At 37.8% G+C, this 19,882-nt stretch overlaps 1 protein-coding gene across 1 annotated transcript in view; it reads right to left on the reverse strand.

Moving 5' to 3' along the window:
* NOTCH2 (notch receptor 2) overlaps positions 1-19,882 on the reverse strand; it is a 173,289-nt gene that overhangs the window by 56,443 nt on the left and 96,964 nt on the right. Inside the window, exon 5 of the mRNA XM_044672526.1 lies at positions 16,937-17,059. Within this exon, the coding sequence (XP_044528461.1) occupies positions 16,937-17,059 (123 nt within the window). The remainder of the gene's footprint in view (positions 1-16,936; positions 17,060-19,882) is intronic.

The raw sequence follows: 19,882 nt of genomic DNA on the forward strand, positions 1-19,882 counted from the left end.
AGCTATTAATATCCCTTCAAAGTCTTTTTTTCCAAGGGCTCAGAATCAGATCAAAGAAATAAACACAAGACCAGTAATCAAAGGATAACTTGTACTAAAAAAAAGGCTAAAATGAATCTTGAAAAATGAAATGAAAATTATGTAAATAAGTTTACTTTATATTTAGCAAAATTCAGTTTACAATTTGCAACTATATGCTAACGAACAGAAAAAAAAATTGCTTCTTGGGGAGTGTAATTTTTCCAACAAAATATATGACAGAAAAATCATAATAAAGACGGTGATTGTTAAATGTTCGAGTGCTTCATAAATTTTCCCAAAGGCCTCTGTCTCTATTAATCCTCTAATATTCAAAGTCTTTTCTTCTGATTCACATACAACAATTGAGAAGAACTCAACAAGGACCAACTGGCAACGGGTGAGGACAGACTGCAAAAGGGCAACTTTCAGCAGGAAGGATGTTTGAATGAATGCTAATTTGTTTTTTCAAGCCTTTATTTTCTGGTTTAAAGATGTAACACATACTAGGGTACCAATAACCTTGGACAAATCGACTGGCTTCTGATGCCACCAAAAAACTCAATAAGCTATATTTTGCTCAGCTGCGGGTCTACATTGGAGTTTCCTTATCCTGGAATTCCCTACTCCGATGAAAACACAGGTTGTTGTTACTGTTGTTCAGTCTTTTCAGTCATGCCTGAGTCTTCATGATCCCATCTGGGGTTTTCTTGGCAAAAACACTGGAGTGGTTTGCTATTCCCTTCTCCAGCTCATTTTACAGATGAGAAAACTAAGGCAAATGCCATTAAATGACTTGCCCAGGCTGACACAGCTAGTAAGTATCTGGTAGGGGTCACAAAAAAATAAATCAACATTATCACTGCAGAGTGATAATTAATGATTATTGATCATTTCATTGATTTTTAAAAGGATAATTTTAATTTAAAAATTAATTAATGATAAAATCATTGATGATTTTAAAAATGATAAATAATGATAATTAAAATAATGAGGACTTTTAAAATTCTGTTCTACCCCTAATCTATTCTATTCCAACTCTACTTTCTCCAACTCTCCATTGCCCCTTAACTTTATAAACTATTCACTGATCAACAAAGACTCCACCATAGGAAAGCATGTGACATTTCAACCCAGAAAAACAATCATTCCACAGCACAGAGATAGCACAAAAATTCAATCAAGAATTTTCTGAGCCACTGTGTGTCCAATTATAGAAGAGAAGGGAGGGCTTTGTAGCAGAAATGGGGAAAGAGGAAGTTAAGACTTAGCAGCAAACACAAGGAAGCAGGGCAAGCTCTTTTGGGCAGACTACCTTGGGTGACTTGTTAGTAGGCCAACTCTGTTGTCATCCCCTTAGCAGAAATACTTGCTTAGATAGCCAACAGCTGTGTTTACAAGGATTCGGGAGAGATTTAAAAATGAAAATATGGCAGGGCATCTTGAATGAGAAGTTGCTGCAGTATTGAAAGTTTCAACAGAAATAAGACTTGGATATTGGTGCTGACTCAATAGTTTCACGTTGCCCCACTAATTTAATCGAGTGGTGGTGTCTAAGCAACTAAAAGTATCACTTCCTTTTTGCCTAGATATAGGGTGATCTGGGTCATGGTTCAGGACATAATGACTACTTAAAAAAAATCTCAAGTATTTTCTACTTGTTACAACCATCATTTTGATATCTCTTAGTGATATAATGAGGCTAAACAAGACAAGCTTCAAAATGGGAATTTGAAGGAAAAAGGACTATTGTTAGAGATGATGAAAATAATCTTGGGCAAATCACTCCATCTTTCTATTAATTTTCCTAACAGTCCAATGAGATGAAGAGGAAGGATTTCAAATATTGACTGAAGTTATACATACGAGGTTATTGACGGCAATTTGTGAATTCTCTCGACTGATGTTTTGTTCCTATTCAAAAATTCTTGACAATTTTCTTATATGATTGCTGCATTATAGAATTCAGGCAGTCTGATGCACCAGTCTTTGGGGAGACCTATGATCCTTAAATTACCTCGGTACATCCTATTTTCAAGGTGGCACTCTAGAATTCCTTGTTTGTTTTTTAAATAGCATTATTGCTTTTTGTTTCTTTGCTGAGAATTTTCCTCTGTCAATAATGTGTTTCAAATCTGTTTTTCTCTCCCTGATAGCTTTTACTTCTTTGGAGACATTTTCTATCACGTATTCAAATTTTACTACTCTGCCAACTCAGTTTTTAAATTCTGCACTGGGAGTTAATTTCTGCAGTTGGAGCAATACATTTGGATCTAATTTCATTCCTAATTCCTTTTATGAATTTTATTTATCTTTTGACTAATTCTGTATCTTTTTGCTGTTGTTCCATGTGTCTAGGAGGGTCATAGGATTGTCTTTCATTTGCTTCACTTTCTTTCACATTATTTCTCTCAGAGATTTGCCACTTTTCATCTTTGCTTTCTTTATCTTATTTTCTTCATCTTCTAGTGTCATTGGCTTTTAAAACTTCTATTATTTCTCTTTATGTTCTTGGTGTTTTAGTCTTTCTCTTGGATTCTCCGTTTGCCTTTTCATTCATTCATTGTTCATGTGCTCAGCTCACACATAAACACACACACACACACACACACACACACACACACACACACCCAAGTTATGGGATGAGAGAGGAAGAATTACTCTGCAAATAACAAAAGGCTAAACTTCAGGAATGAGATCGGCCTTTGAAGAAAAGATGTCAGAACTGCATATGTCATGTGTTGAAAAGCTTACACTAGATATTTCACAGACTGGTATGAAAACCAGAGTTTGAGGTCCCTGTTCTGCCTTTTAATGATACCTTTGTTGTATATTAGAAATCCTCTAGGATTGATCAGTCCCCATTCCAGAAGACTGGTCCTATTTGATCTTATTTCTGCTAGGGTCTTTTTAAACTGTGTCCAGCTCTACCAGAATATTTTTTCATCCAAGACAGAGAAAAAAAAATCAATTGTTTCCTTCCAAAATGAAATGTTTATTATTTATAGGATTCATTTCCTGCTAGCACAGGAGAATACCAATAGAAACTCATCTCTAAAACGAAGAAGGTGGATTAAATGGTCTTCAAGGTCTCCTCTAGATCAAAATCTATGTTTGTGCAGAAGAGAAAATATTTGTTTTGTAAATACAACAGTATTTAAGGAGAAGCCTGTGAAATTTTTCAAACAAAATTGAGTTCAATCCAAAAATGCAGACTGGAGACCATAGAAACTGGTATTCGCTGAAGTTCTTTCATTTAACATTTAAGCTATTTTTAAAGCACTTCCTATGTGCAATGTATTGCCCTATGCTGAAGGAGATTAAAAATGTGTTGGATGCTATATGTGGCCTGTAGGAGCTTATAATTTAGGGCATGTATAGTACAGTGTTTTACATTTTAAGGGGTACAAAAGTACTTTTCAAATGGAGACTATATTTAAAAAAACAACATATGGTAAAATATAAGCAAGCCTTAAGAGTGACAAGGTGAGTAAGGAAGAGGCCACGATAGACTGGGACTAACTAGATGGAACTTGAGTTGGGCATTGACAATGGGAAGCCTTTTCGTTGGCTAAAGGAAAGGAAGAGATCATTCCAGCCTCAGGAAGTAGCATGAGCAAAGGCAGGGAGAAAAAATGAGTGTGAGGTATGTGGAAACAGCAAAGACAAGACTACTGAGTAGAATCGATTATAGTTATGAAACATAAGAGACAAGGTTGGACAGTAAGGTGGAGAACACTGAGTACCAAGATAAGAAGTATGGAAACAACTTAGTTTTCTACAAATTACTTGGGAAAGGACTCCATATGGGACAAGAATTACTGGGAAACTAGACAGTAGTTTGGCTAGGTATGGACCCACACATCTGGGCAGCTAGATGGCACAACACATAGAGTAATGGACTTGGAGTTTGGAAGATCTGAGTTCAAATTCAGCCTCAGACACTTGCTAGATATGTGACCTTGGGCAAGGCACTAAGACTCTATTTGCCTTAGTTTTCTCAACTGTAAAATGAGGATATGTGTAGTTAGAAAAAATCTTGAACCCTTGGACTCTATCTCCCAGAATTCTTTCCTCTTCCCAAAATTCCTTTTCCCTTTTTGTTTATGTGCATCTTTATGTTATTGTTTATATAGTTCTGTAACTCCCCTCCACCCCCCTCTCTCTCTAGCTGTATGACTCTGGGTAAGTTACTTAATTCTGTTGGCCTTAGTTTTTTCATCTGTAAAATGGGCCTGAGAAGGAAATGGCAAATCACTCTAGTATCTTTGCCAAGAAAGCCCTAAAACAGAGTCAGGAAGAGATGGACATGATTGAATAACCACAGATACCTTTCAAAGATTTGAACCCAAGATGCCCCATTTCTAGCCCTGGAACTCGTAGCAAGTTACCTGGGTCATTTTTTTTTTGGAAGAGCCTGTTGCTCAATATTTACCAGCGTATCCTTGTGTGAGAATCAGAATTGAAAAAGACATCACTAGCAAGGTCAAATAAACTAACTATCTAAACTTAGTTTTGGTTTTTTTTTAATGAGGAAAGATGGAGTGAGATAGCAGTTCACATTGGAAAAAAGGACTAGGGAGTTTTTTAATTGATTAAAATCTTAATGAGTCAACAAAGTGATGTAACTGTCAAAGAATCTACTTTGATCCTGGATGCCAACCTAGAAGGAATGTTGGGGGCTATCCAGACAACTCCCTCATCAGTCCCAGGGAAAACTAAGAAACTTTCCCAAGGTCACCACGGGTAGGCTTTGAACCCAGGTATGCCATCACACAGCAGTAAGAAAAACAAGATGCCCACCACAAAAGAAGTAACACATATACATTATTGCCTGTCACCTCATTACAAGAGTTTCCAATATTCTGTTCCAAGTGTAAAATCCAAGCCATGAGCTGTTTCCCAAGGTTGATGTGCATCATGACTTAGGGGGGAAAGGCAGTAGGTAGATGGATTAGCACATATATTTCCCCTAGAACATTCCCACTTTGATGAGACAGGGGCTCTCTTTCCCTTTACTCTCAGGTGAGTCGTAGGTTGCCATCAGGATCTAACTTTTTTTTTAAACATTTTAATTTAATTTAATTTTTTAAATTTAATTTAATTGATTAATTAAGAAAAATTTCCCATGGTTACATGATTCATGTCCTTTCCCTCCCCTCCTCCCACTCCCCTTTTGTAGCCAATGAGCAATTCCACTGGGTTTTACATGTGTCATTGATCAAGACCTATTTCCATATTATTGATCACTAGGGTGCTCATTTAGAGTCAATATCCCCAATCATATACCCATCGACTCATGTGATCAAGCAGTTGTTTTTCTTCTCTGTTTCTACTCCCACGGTTCTTTCTCTGGATCAGGATCTAACTTTTAACTGGGAGACCAGCCTTTTGTGCTTCAAGTCCCTGTCAGCTCTCCCCAGAAGGGATATCAGAGTCCTCCTGAGTTTTCCCCCAGCTTCTAGATACTGAGCATAGATCATATGAAAGTCTTAGTCGGGGATGAAAAGAGCTGGCATGCTAAACATGCTGTCATTTCTGAGGTCTTTTTGCATCCAGCTACTAACAGCAAAAGAAGACAAGAGAGTTGGGTTCTAGGATACCTTCCATTTAAAAGCTTTCTGGTTAAACAACAGAAATGTCAGAGCAGGTAGATGGTTCAGTGGATAAGAACTGGATTCAAATAAGAAAATTTCCCATCTGGGTGACTTTAGGCAAGTCACTTAACCCCAATTATCTATCCCATATTGCTCTTCTGACTTGGAATCAATATTAATATCAATTCTAAGATGGAATGTAAGGATTTTTTTAAAAATGGGAATATCAGCTCTTCTGCACCCTCCTGACAGACTTCTGAAGGTGCTAAGTGTCAGTGATAACAAGCCTCAGCTTGTACCACTTTAGTCTACCACTTAGGTCTTATTGGTGAACTCCCAAAATGTGTTGCACAAAGTCCAGTTTGGCAAGTTCTTGAGGGCATAAATTAGTAACTTGTTCTACTGGTAATTTTTTCACCTGCTAAGGGATTGCATGTTATTGCTGTTCAGCACCTGGGCTATGGAATAGGTCTGTCTATTCAGCACCCTTCCCATTTACTGTTTTAAAAAGGGAAAGGAAAATCCTACTTGCTTATTAAAAACTATATTTTCTGTGGCCACCACAAGCCTCATCTAGCAGTGGTGGAGAGTTTTGTGCCACTAAGTCCTTGGATAAAAGTTTAAGGGGTTTAAAAATGGCCAAGGCAAAATACAGTCTAGAGCTTGGATCAATGTTACTCACCTATTTTCTGAGTGTCTAGTAAGTGAAAAGCACATTAAAAAATAGAAAGAGTGTATAAGATAGTCACTATTCTCATGACTCCCAAGGAGTTGACATTATACATTAGGAGAAAGGAAAATACACCTGAAGATAATAAAAATGAAGAAGAATATAGGTGCCAAATGAATAGAAAATTAAATGCTGGTGGAGTTCAGGAGTAATCCTGGTGACTGAAGTTGTTAGGGAATCAGAGACTATTGGAGGAGACCACAAAGATCATCTAATCAAGCAGAAGCCTGAATCAAGAACTCCAACTACAAAAAACCCTAAAGACAATCATGGGGGATGTCTATGAGAAGACCTCCAGGAACTGGGAGTTATTCACTAAATAACTCACTATCCCCCAAGACAATCTATTCCATTTTAAGAAATTTGGGGAATTCCTTTCTAAACCAAATTTCAATTTGGGGAATTCCTTCCTAAGTCAAAATTGGCCTCCTTATAATTTCCACTTACTGGTTCTGGTTCTGTCCTCTGTGGCTAATTCAATTCAATAAGCATTTATTAAGCACCAATGTTTCAGGCACCATGCTAACAAACATAATCCCTTCTTCCAAGAAACTTCAATTATGTTGGAGAGAAAAGAAAATGTACACAAATAAGATATATACAATACATAGAAAATTGGGGGAGAGAGCAATCAGGAGAGATCTTGTATAGGGGGAGGTGGGGATTACAAAAGAAAGAGGAGAAGAAAGGGAACATACCAGGAAAGGAAATAGCCAGTATAGAGGCAGGGAGGTAGAGAGAATCCCAGTGAAAAGGAGTATGGAAAAAACAACCACCACAACAAAGGAAAAGCAATCACTTGGGAAGACAATCTCCATAAGGAATTAGAAAACTGGGAAAAGAATGAACAAAGCCATAGGAAAATGCAGGACATGTTTGGGGACACTCAGAAATTGAATATGGCTCAAGAGTAGAATATATGGGGTGCAGTGGGGGAAAAACACTCCCTCTATGTTCAGAAAACCTGGGTTCAGGTTTGACCTCTGTTACTACTGATATGTGACTTCTAACAAATCACTGATCCTCACTGGGACTCAGTTTCTACATTTCTAAAATGAAAGTGGGGTTGGATTAGATTGCATCTGAGAAGGTCTCCTACCAGTTCTCAATCTATAATCCTCTGAACATTATGAGAAAGATAGAGCTGGATCAATGGTCTAGAAAAGATCTCTTTCTAAGTGGTGGATGGAAGCCAATGACAAAAGTTTTAAAGTTACCCAACTATATACAAAGTCCAGCCAAATTAGAAAGGAAGTATTATTATCACCATATGGAGAAAACTAACCCCATAAAAGTGAAAGTAGGGGTGCCCAGTCACATTTCGAAAGTCCAAAGTTTTTCCCTTTTACATCCAGGATCTTTAAGGACCATTTTCAGAACACCAAAACAGCATGCTGATTATCACTGTCTCACAGAGACAAAACATTTCATTGTAAACTCCTTGAGGGCAGGGATTGTCTTCAGTCTTTTATTTATTCTAAGCCCAGTGTTTTACACAGTGCCTGGCACACAGGAGGCACTAAATAAGTGTTTACTGATTGATATCACCAAATGAAAGAGGAAAAGGTAGAAGAACATGGCTAAAGGTGAATTAAATAATCATGCCCCATCAGGGTAGGGCAGACAACCAACCTGACTGACCAAGTCCATCTGTCTATATTCTGTACCAACACCCATTCTTTCTCTTTGAAGAAAAACAAAACAAGCAAACAACCCCCTTCCCCCTGCCAAACCCTTTTATTTATGCCTTTTGTTTTTATATGATAGTCATTTTTGGATAAAGTCCAAGGTTCCACCCCTTAGCACAGAACTCTTTCTTTTAACAAAGAAAAAAGTTTAAGCAAAATCAACTGATGAAGTGACTGTATAGGACAGATTACGGAACCTTCTGCACCTGGGTTTCCACTTCTTTGCCAAGAGGAAAGAGGGGTTTATTTGATGATCTGTTTTCTAGCACTAAGACTGGTTACTACAGTTTCTCAGAATTTAGTTTCCTTTTAGTGATCGTTTAATTTAAATGAGGGTTGTACTTTATTCCAACTTAAATACTATTTTAAAAAGTAGAGAAAGAATTAAGAGTCTCTACCTCTCTCAGTACAGAGTGGGGCTATGAAAATTTAGGAAATCAGTCAACGTTACTGTAGAAACAAGTTACACAGGACAGACAGCTATAGAGCACATTTACTAATCCCCAAAGACAAAAATATTCACCTAAATATTAAATGAGTCTCTTGCTGCCTAACTTAGCCAGACTGGTCTTCAAATAAACACTGTCTATCATAGGGACCATACTTGAAGCAATAGATCCTGGTAGGTCCTGCCAGGGATTCCATTCTCCTGGCAGTTTTTGAGAACTGAGGGCTCACCTCCCTGTCACAGTGAGGAATCAGAAAGATTTTTATAAAGGCTGATAAGAAACTAAAACTGGGATCCAGGAAGGCAATACATAAATATGGAGAACAGGCTTGTAATCAGGCACTCATAATCAGCATGACAGAGTAGAAACTGAAATTTGAGCCATTTCCTGTTCTCTCCATCCAGAATACAAATGAAGGCATTTTTGAGCTCCCAGAAATAATGAAATACTTTCCACGCTGAACCAAGGGGAACAATCTCCATACAGTTTTGCTTAAAAATAAATAAATAAATAGAAATTGAAAGCTGTGATGGGAAAAGCCTCACATTACAGATCAGCCTGTCACCAGCTAAAAATTGGACAGAATCAGGGACACCTGGTTCAAAAAACTAAAATACCACTGTGCAAAAGCTCAGACACAAAGGGCTCATGGACCAACTCTGGCAGTAAACTGCCTATTTTTCTCAAGCCAAAAAAGAGTTACTGAAATTGGAGCAACTGACAGCCCTGGGAGTTTTAACAATCTCCTTAGGCTCATCATCCTATAAATGAGAGCTGGGAGAAAAGTTCAACCAGCTAGAATTGACTTATATTCACCTCAAGTCCACTGTTCATTTCTGCACAGAGCCCCAAAGCACAACTTTGGGACCATAGTGAAATTGCATTCAAAGAGTCATAGCAAGCCCAAAATAATAAATCATGCCTGCCCGACCAGTGAACTCAGAAGCAGTCAAGGAGGGGGATTTGTGAGTGAAGCCTTGAGCCAACTGAAGTTTAAAGGACCAGAACCTAAGCTGGTCAACTTTTCTCTAGACATTCCTGTTTTAAGCTACTCGACTTCATTTTCTTTACATAAGAAGAGAAATATTTTTATGCTTAACTCAAATAGCGTGATTGTATATTAACATTAGTAAATGGTCCAATGTACATAAAAATACTTCAGAATCTGTCAAAATACATTTTTCAAAGTGGGATCCAAATTGATCTAAGAATGTCTCTGGTTAGGATTTTCATAGCCATCTCATTTCTACTTTCTTTAAGGGGATGTCCAGTATGCTTCCATCTAGCTGACACATTAATTTGCACCCAACTTGTGGTATATTCTTCTGAATTTGTATTGATCTCATTAGTCACAGACACACTTCCTGTACATTGACCCCAATATAGTGATGTCATTATTATTCTTTTCACGTATGAAGGATCAAGCGGTCAACTGTGGCCAGAGCATTGTAAAGGCACTTAAAGGAAAGACACCAACTTCAGATAAGAGAAAGTGCTTGCCATCATGGAGCTCGTGGTCTAAGAGGGCAATACACCTACACCAGTAACTCACAAAGGACAAAATAATGGATAAGTGAAGGATGGATATGACAGAAAGCCATAAGAAGTCTGAAAAAGAGATCATTACTGTTGGGTTGAGGGGGGAAGAGCTCAGGCAAAGCTCCATGGAGGTGGCAATATCTGAGCAGGGCTTTAAAAGGATAGGTGGGATCTCTTATAGGTAAAGAGAAGGAAAGTGACCATTCAAAGCATAGGGTATAATATTGGGAAATTTGTCATAGTGGGGTGGAAAAAGAGAGAGGGGGGAAGAAGAGGAGAGAAATGGGGAAGAGAAGAGAAAAGAGAGGGAAAGGGGAGAGAAAGGAGAGAGAAAGGGGGAGGAGAGAGAGAAAGAGGGAAGAGAGAGAATGGAGAGAGAGAGAGGAGAGAAAAAAAGAGGAAAGGGAGAGAGAGAAAAGGGAGAGAGAAAGAGGAGAAAGAGACAGAGAATGAATCATTGAGAGAAGGTAAAGGACATTAAAGGGGCCAGTCTGGTTGAAATTTAGAGTACGTGAAGGGACATGATGTGAGATAAAAGCCAGAAAAGCTGGACAACACTGGCTTATGGAGGGGTTTGACTGCCAGGCTTTGGAGCCCAACCCAGAGGCTGCTGAAGCAATCCAGGTGAGCAGTAATGAGGACCTTCACTAAGGCAGCAGCAATGAGAATAAAGAGACAGAGAAAAGAGGCATAACTGTCAGAATGCTGTGGTTGTGCTACAAATGGTGCTTTGTAATGCTGCAGTCCTAGGTCACACCCCAGACTTCAAATGCAGAAATCTAGAGAATGCCACTTGAGTGCATGCATCAGGCTGCACCTCCTTCACCTGCCAAGGGTGACATTTTCCCTTCTTTTGAACCTGTATAGAGCTGTCCTTTGTGTATTTAAGGAAACCTACACAATCTGTTATCCAAGATCAGAGAACTGGCATACATAAATACCGAAATACTAACATTTATAATTAATCTTTGATTTGTATCAGTATGAGTGAAAGAATAACGCATTTATTTAGAATTAACTATAGGTAAAAAGCTCTGTGCTAAGGCAAAGAGAGAAGGAAGACAATCCCTGCTCTTAAGGAACTCACATTTTAATAGGAGAGACAACCCTTATGGATGATTTCAGTTGAAAATCAAATGGAAAAATCCCATCCTCTTTAGGGTTCAGTGGCAAAGTAGATGTTGATACATCAATATGGCAAGTATTATCAGAATCCTTATATTCATCCAACTCTCAGCTAAGAGCTACCTCCTATGGGAATTTTTTTTTAATTTCTTTCCTCCATGATGGTTTTGCTCTACCTCTCAAAGAATCACAGAATTTGAGAATTGGGAGGGACCTCTGCTAGCACCTTGTCAAACCCAAACATGAAGGAATCCCCACTCTAGCATAACCAACAAGTGGTTTCCATTCTCAACGTCACCCTCATCAACAATGAATATTTATTACTGCTTCTCATGCACCAAGGCTGTGTGCTAAACTTAGGGTGAAATTATGTCTTGCTCCATCTTTATATCCCCCACCAGGATCTAGAAGGTAATAGGAATTTAATAAATAGAATTGAATGGAATTTATCCTCCCATTACCCCAATAAGATACTGGTTCAGGCCACAAATTAGGAAATAAGGATTTTGAGAAAAATGGTAGAGAAGAGATTCCTCCAGGATTAAACAGTGAACAAAACTGTGGCAGAGCCAGGGAATAATTTCAGATCATTTTGACTCTAGTGCATGATATAAATTAACATGCTTCCTATCCATACATATGATGCTGTTGTGAGTCAGGATATTGATAGATATTGATGGGAAAGTGTGTGTTAATCTTTCTTTTTCTACCTTCCCCATTCCTGGAATGCCAGCTGGGTCTAAGCCCTGGGACAGTCTGGGTTAACTTTGCCCTAAAGTGAATTAACCTGGGACCTAACTGTGGGCAAAGGGAAAATTTTAAAAAAGTAGTTTTTAGGATTTTGCTGAATAGCACATGAGACCCCAGGCCTCGTCATTTCAGTGCTTTTTATTTGTTTTTTATTTTCCTACACTGCTTTTTAACTGCCTTGAGAACTGCTTCTGAGAGTACTGAAATATGGTTTTAGTAAAAGGTCAAGTTGTTTGGACCTTCGGGTTCTGAAAGGTCCATCATATAAAATGCAGAAAATGGACTCAGACAGAGGCAAACAACACTATCTCCATCAAGGTCTTTTCGATAAGTAAGTTGCAGGGTCCCAAATCTTCAGTGAGTTGAAGTAATGCTAAGTTTCTCTAATAATATATACCCCCATTCATTCTTTTCCACAAAGGTAGTTAGAGATCATACTAGCCCCCTCCTGGTCAACCTATTACACTAGCCCCTCCTTCTCTGCTTAATAGCTAATAATAATAATAATAATGATGATGATGATGACGATGATGTTGTAAGAATGATAATGATGATGGTAGCTTGCATTGATAGAGTGCTTTACTTTTTTTTAACTTTTTTTAAAGTTTGCAATTATCTTATTTTATCTGCACAACAAACCTAGCATGTGCATGCTGTCAGGATCACAATTTCGCAATTGGGAAAATGGAAACTGTGATTAAGTGACTCGTCCAGGGTCACACAGCTAGTAAATATCTGAGGCTGGTTTTAAACAAGTCTCCCTGACTCCAGGAATTGACCACCTGGCTGCTGATTTACATAAGTAATCTAACATAGGAGACTGAATGCTAGGTTTAGGAGTCAGAAAAACCTAGATTCAAATCCTACTTTAGATACCTAATAGTTATACCCTAAGCAAGTCACTTTGCCTTGGTTTCCTCATCTTTGAAATGGAACTAACAAAAGCAAATATCTCGGGGCAGCTGGGTAGCTCAGTGGATTGATAGCCAGGCCTAGAGACAGGTTCAAATCCGGCCTCAGACACTTCCCAGCTGTGTGACCCTGGGCAAGTCACTTGACCCCCATTGCCTACCCTTACCAAGCTTCCACCTATAAGTCAATACACAGAAGTTAAGGGTTTAAAATAAAAAAAGCAAATATCTCACAATGCTGTCATGAAGATTCAGTGAGAATGTATGTAAAATGTTTTTCAAATTTTAAATCACTATAATAATTATAGTCTCTTCTACTGCTGATTTCTCTGACCAAAGTCAGGCCAGATGCTTCTTTCTGCAAAAAAATTTCATTATGGAAAAAGGAAGGGAATTCTGTGCAAAGGGATAAAATATCACAAGGTTGGGATAAGATTGCCCTAAAGGTCCTAACTAAAAATGAACTAACCAAATAAAAAGTAAACCTTTAAGCTACATTTGGTTTACTTTTCCATAACACTATATTTGTTTGCTTTTGCAAAGCCCTGGCTTATTAAAAACACACATATGGATCATAAAGTACTAAATATTACAATTATCAAGTTTTTTAGTTAAAGTTTAGAGTCCTTTCAATGAGACCCAGCATCCCTTACACAGAGAGAGCTACCACTTCAGGTTGTTATTCAGAAATTTTACAATAAAGGAATTAAATCAAAACCAAAGCTCCACATCTTTTATCAAATAAAAGGTAATAATGAAACTTTCTGAAGAGCAGAAACTTCTCCGCTATATTCCTAGCCCGACCATTCCTTTATATTTCTTCCCTTCAGAAAGGAAAATATATAAATTAGCCTAGCTGTCTATGAGCCCCCCCAAAACTTCTTTGGGAGGTTGGTAAATGGCAGTTTACTGGAAATGAAATAGGTGTAAAGAAGTAAAAATAATCTGGGAGCCCCTACCCCAGTGCAAAAGCACACAAAGGGCATTTTTATTAAATGTTGGCTAGAAAAAAAAAGTGTGGTTTGATGAGATAGTTACTAGGAGACTAGAGATCCCTTTAGCAGAAGCAGGTGAGAGACAAGTGCTGGACATGCCTCCCAATCACAAAGTCATCATCTTTACACTCTTTCTCTTGCCCTAAAAGATATTCCCAAAATGGAGAGGAAAGCCTTGAAATGTGGAATGTTTTTCCATAATCAACGCCCTGGACAGATATTTTGGTAAAACATCACGAGGTTGGGAGAGACCTGCTTTGGCCTTCCTAACAAATATCAGAGCAGGAAATTGGTGTAAAAAAAGAAGTCAGCAGAGAAATTATAAAGCTATTTAATCTCCACGGGCATCGTACCACACAGCTCCATTCTCCCACAGGGCATGGAAGAGATTAGGATATAATCAGGTCCTTAACAAGTATCTTATGCTCCTCAATACCACAGAGAGATTATAAAACAACCATCAAACCTCTCTAATTATCAACAGTCACATTACTTCTCAAAAGCTTTTTTTTTTTTTTTGCCTAGGAAAGCATGACCCTATCAAATAGTTTTAAACTACACACATCATATTTACCATAGCAGCACCAACACTGCCATCCTTGTCTGTGTCCCCTTCCTTTGGCTCTTTTCTGTATATTTTTTAAAATGTTGCATTTATGCTCTTTTCTATTTTCCCTGTTTTTTCTGATCACTATCACTATCTCCCTTCAGTGGCCTTTGCTCTCATTCCTTCTCTCTCAAATAAAGCCCTCCTTTAGGGTTTTTTCCTTCTCTTTTCATTTCTTTATATACTTCCCTTATTTTCTTTCCATTTTCAATATTTGTCATTTCAATAAAAGAATGTACTCCATTACATTCAAATATCACAATATATTAAACCATTTCTCCCATTCATTGCATTTGTGTTATTTCCAGTTATTTTGTCATCATAAACTTTTCGTTGGATTGTTTGGATTATACGTAAGCTCAGGAAAAGCCCTCCCTTATAACAAACGAGTAGTCAAAGCTATCTCTCTTGTATTGTTTGTATCTCACATAGAGTCCACCACCTTTCCACCAATGGAGATGCACTGTAGTGAATGGGGCATGTTTCATCAGCTTTGGTTGTCTGGAGTGGTGACTGACCATTGCATGCATCCATGTTGTAGTCCTTTGCAATGGTGGTGTTGAAATTCTGCTCTCCTGCTTCTGCTCACCATCATAAACTCTATTTTTTTAATTTTGAAAAAAAAAAAGAAGAAATCTTGGCTTCTGAAAATCTACCATGGCAATAGTAAGAGACTAGAATGAAAGGGAAATGGCATAGAACAATTTAGAAGCTGGTTCACATACTAAGGACATCAGGAAGAATTCTAGGGGAAGTCCACCCCCAGGGAAGCCTGGTGAGAAAGTATTAATAAGAGTAGAATTTGGAGCTGACAAGCAGAAATGAATGCCCTTCCAGGAAAGCTACTGGGCAGTTTGTTGTTGGCTTTTTTTAAGGTTTTTATTGATATCTTCCAATTCTTACATCATACTTATCCCCATTATCCTTCCCACTATAAGATAGTTGGAAATAATTAGACAGGGATGAGGAACTATCGTGACTCAGAGAGCCTTCAGAGGAAAATCAAATTACTATGGTTAGAATTTAACACAAGTCTTCTTTTGGAAGTGGGGGAGAGAAGAGTATAGGAAAGATATTACAATCACTGATACTATGGTGTTTTATCTCTCTCTCTCTCCCACTAGAAATTTTCTTTGATTTTTACTTTTAACATATGCATCAACACTTAAATTATAACCTTTAAGAGGGCTTGTTCCTTAATTGCCCAAGTTGAAGTCAAAAAGTTAAGGTAAAAATATTTAATCTCCAAAAATAACTAGCAGCTAGACCATATTGAGCCCCAACCTCACATCTCTTCCCCTGAGAGACAAAAGAAACAGAACAAGGCTCCCAATTAGGTCAGTTCAGTTCATTCTACAAAATTCTCTCTGAAGTATCAACTGCGTATAAGCCACAGAGGTGGTTGGTGCCATCCAGATCAGGAGCAGAAAGCCATGTGGACATTAAATCAGTGTCTGCCTCAGTATCTTCATCTGTAAAATTGGGATGAAAACAGCACCTAACCTCCAGGGTTGTTGTGAGGATCAAAGGAGGTAACATTTTCTAAAGTGCTTTGCAAACCCTAAAATGTTAAATAAATGCTAGCTCATAGCAATTAGGATGGAAAGAAGTAAAATAATGTCCACCTTCCAGCAACAGAATTCATTCTATTTCCCCCAGCCCTCTTCCAAACATCCCTGTTTCTGCTGAAGGCACCATAATCCTTCTGGTTTCCCAGGTTTGAAAACTCACCAAGAGCCTGAAAACTCCTTATTCTCCCTCATCCTACACACCCAATCAAGTTGCAAAATCTGAACTTTTCCAACATGGCTCACCTCCACCCCCTTCCCCATAGTTGAGCCATTTATTTCAGACCTTTGTCCCTTGTTTTCTGATTTAATGCAGTGGTCTCCTTGCCTTAAGTCTCTCCCACAAAGGAACATGAGCTCCTTGAGGGCAAAAACTATTCCATATTTGTTGCATTTATGTCAGTGCCTAGAATATAGCTTAATAAATTTTTCTTGATTGCTAGATCAAGCTCTGAAATCCTACAAAAAATTACTGTTTGTATAATTCACGTAGGCAATTTGAAGCTCTCTTGTTATCTGGTCCATAAATGTTTATTCAATTAAATGTGTGTATGTCTATTTTTCAAACAAGACAATAAGCTGTTGGAGGGAAGAGATTACATCCTTAATATATATATATATTAGCATCCTCCTGCCCCATAGTGTTTAGTAAAAGGAAAAGTGTTCAGTTAAAAAAAAAAAAAGATCAGTGTCTGCTGAAAAGTATTATTTGAACCATTTCGCGGCAGCTGAGAACAGATCAACATGTTGAGAATGAGATATGGAAGTGTGCCCTAAGGAAAAGAGCTGAATAAGTAAGAATTGAGAGGGTTTCACAAACAGAACACAAAATAGCTTTTTAGCCTCTCAGTGTAAAGTGCTGCGGTTCATATATGACTCAGTAGTCTCATTAGAAACATTTTTGTTCCCATTTCCAATGTCTTTCTGGTCTCAGCACACCTAAGGCACATTCTACTTACCTGTCCATTGTGGAGGGCAGCGACAGTTGTAAGTATTGACCCCATCCACACAAACACCCCCATTCTGACAATTGTGGTTTGGACAGTCATCAATATTCCGCTCACAAGTGTTCCCTTCGAAACCTGATACAAGAAAAACAATAACAAAAAAGGTCAATTATTCACAGAGGGAAAAGGTGACCTGACAAAGGTTCTGTTCCAAATCCTTCCCCCAATATCTCTACTTGATTAGCCAGCAGTTCTGCTCAAATGTAAAATAAGAAAGGGAGTCTAGATGATCTCTTAGGTCTCCCTCCAGCTCTAAATTTATGATCCTATACTCAGCCCAAGACCCATCAACCAAAAATATCCCCCTATATCCATGTTCTTTCTTTTCATACTGTGACTAGTATATTTCCCTCACTGTGACTCCAATGATTTAAAATCTCCACCAGAACACCCATAGATTACATTTTTTTTGTTTAATTTAATTAAATTGAAAAAAAAATTTTCCCATGGTTACATGATTCTTGTAATTCCTCCATCTCCTTTCCCCTCCCCACTCCAGAAGTTGACAAGTAATTCCCCTGGGTTATACATATATCACCATAGATTTCCACTTTACTTGTATTGGATAATATTCTGGTGAAGGAAGTAAACTTTTCCCCCTACTAGGATTTCACTGGTAGTATTTTAAAAACATATCCCCTTGTGGTATTGTATGAGTGTGCTCTTACAACAATGACCAATATGGAAATGTATTTTGCATGATAATAAAATAAAATTTAAAAAATAAAAATAAAAACATACCCCTACCTAATTCTTCTATCCCTCATGTCAGTCACACTGGGGTTGGGGAGAGGGAAAGGAGAGATGGAGATAAGACAACAAAGTTGGTACAATTAAATATTGATTATGATCCACTCAAGAAGGGAATCATTTCCCCCCCTCAATCATTCCTTTCTATTTTGTTCTTTACTTTTATACATCAGATCTCACACTCACCCTCTTTTAATAGCTGCTCTATCCACTCTTTCCTTCTAGTTGGTTCTTCTGTGGTTCATTTTGGGGATTTGCTCCTTTGCTGCCTACTTCTGGCACTAAGATTTGGGTCTCAAGACTATTAAGCTTCAAGATTAATGGCTCATCAACTTCTAAGTTAAAATCAATTATGGGTCAGTCATTATATCTGGCCTCCCTTAAGAGTTTTCTTCCTTCTCTATCTCTATCACAAGCTTTTCCTGTGAGTCCTTTGTCTATGCTACTTCACCCTTGGCCTTACAGGGATTTTTTTCCATTGTTTTCTTTTTCAACAGCAACCATACAAAACAATACTGGCCAGATCATTAGAGTAAAACAAATTATACTCTGTGAAACTAAGAATTTAAGTGAAACTGGAAATTATGACTTAACAGCATGATATTTCTTTAGGAATGCCAAAATGATGATATTACTAAGTATGACGAGGACTACTAAATTTTGGGGGGAGGACTCCAAATTTTTTATTTCATATATACTATATGGAATATTTATTCTATTCAAATTTATTTTATTTATTCTATTCAAAGATATGAATGCTATAAAGGTAACCATAAATCTTTAGACAGGTGAAAAATCTTCTATGCTATTTTACATTTAATGAGAATCATTAGAAACATGGGACTACTGACCTCCCAGCTATTGGGCAATGAGTTTTGTAGCATTTTTCCAGGAGGAACAATTGGTCTGCCCAGCCAAGGGATTTTCACTGAACTACTATTATCTGGTCAATGATACACAGAGCTGAACAACTATTGGAGGGTTGTTCTTTGGCCAACAGTGAGAAGGAAGATAGGAAATCAAACCTACAACTTCCATCTCATTCACATCCTCCTCTAAACAACAAAAATAATAACAGTAACAGCTGATCAATAGCTTTAGGCTTTCCAAAACACTTTACACAAGTGCTTTAAATCAGCAATGGACTTCAAAGTCAGATGAGATCTGGGTTCAAATCCCACCACTGTCCTTTACTACCTATGTGACAATGGGCAGTTCAGCTAAACTCTCTGGTGCTCAGTTTGCTCATCTGTAAAACAAAGAAGTTGAACTAGATGATTTCTGAGGTCCCTTCCAGTTCAATTATTCTAGTTCACTAGAGGAGTCTTTCCACTTGACTATAGTTATCTGAAAGGCTGGCAATATTCAATACAATCACTAAAGCCTATGCCCAATCTTACATTATCTACTCCATTTTAAGAGGTCTTATCTATATAAAAAATTTCTAGAATCACAGAATTTTAGATCTGGAAAGAATCTTAGTGATCACTTATCTCTACTCCTACTTTTGGGGGGGGGGGTCCAGGTCTGTGACTTCATTTGGTATGGGGAAATTCTTGGTAGGTATGAGAAATTCCTCCACTGTTATAGACTGGAATCTCACTTGTACTTTAGAGACTCTGAGATTTGTCTGGGGGCATTAATATGTGTGAGACATCACATTAGAACCCAAGGCTAAGTAAATTACAAAATTTATCCTTCTATCTGCTAGGCAGCATTATTTCCCCTTTCTATATTTTATACCTGAGAAACGTGAGGCTCATAGAGCTTAAGTGATTTGGTCAAAGTCCCAAAGCTAGATAGTATAAGGAGATCCCCTGATTTCCAGATCTCCCTAGAGCACAGTTGCCTTAACAACCTGAAAAATGACTTAAGATTTTAACTTTCCATGCCTGCTGGGAAAATCTGAGTTAAATCAGTTCATCTGCTCTGATGCTTGGCAAGCAAAGACTCATGCTTTTAAAAATAGAAATATGAAATTCTTTAGGAAATATAGCTATCGAGTCACTAAAATAGCCCAATGGTTGAACTTTTTAACCCTGCACATTAAAACCTCTGAGAAACCCACAGGGAAAAGAAAAGGTTCATATGAATGAATTACTGTCCAGACACTTCTTAAAAATACATTTATATATATATGTATATATA

The sequence above is a fragment of the Gracilinanus agilis genome, chromosome 4, assembly GCF_016433145.1.
Source record: "Gracilinanus agilis isolate LMUSP501 chromosome 4, AgileGrace, whole genome shotgun sequence".
Lineage (NCBI taxonomy): Eukaryota > Metazoa > Chordata > Mammalia > Didelphimorphia > Didelphidae > Gracilinanus > Gracilinanus agilis.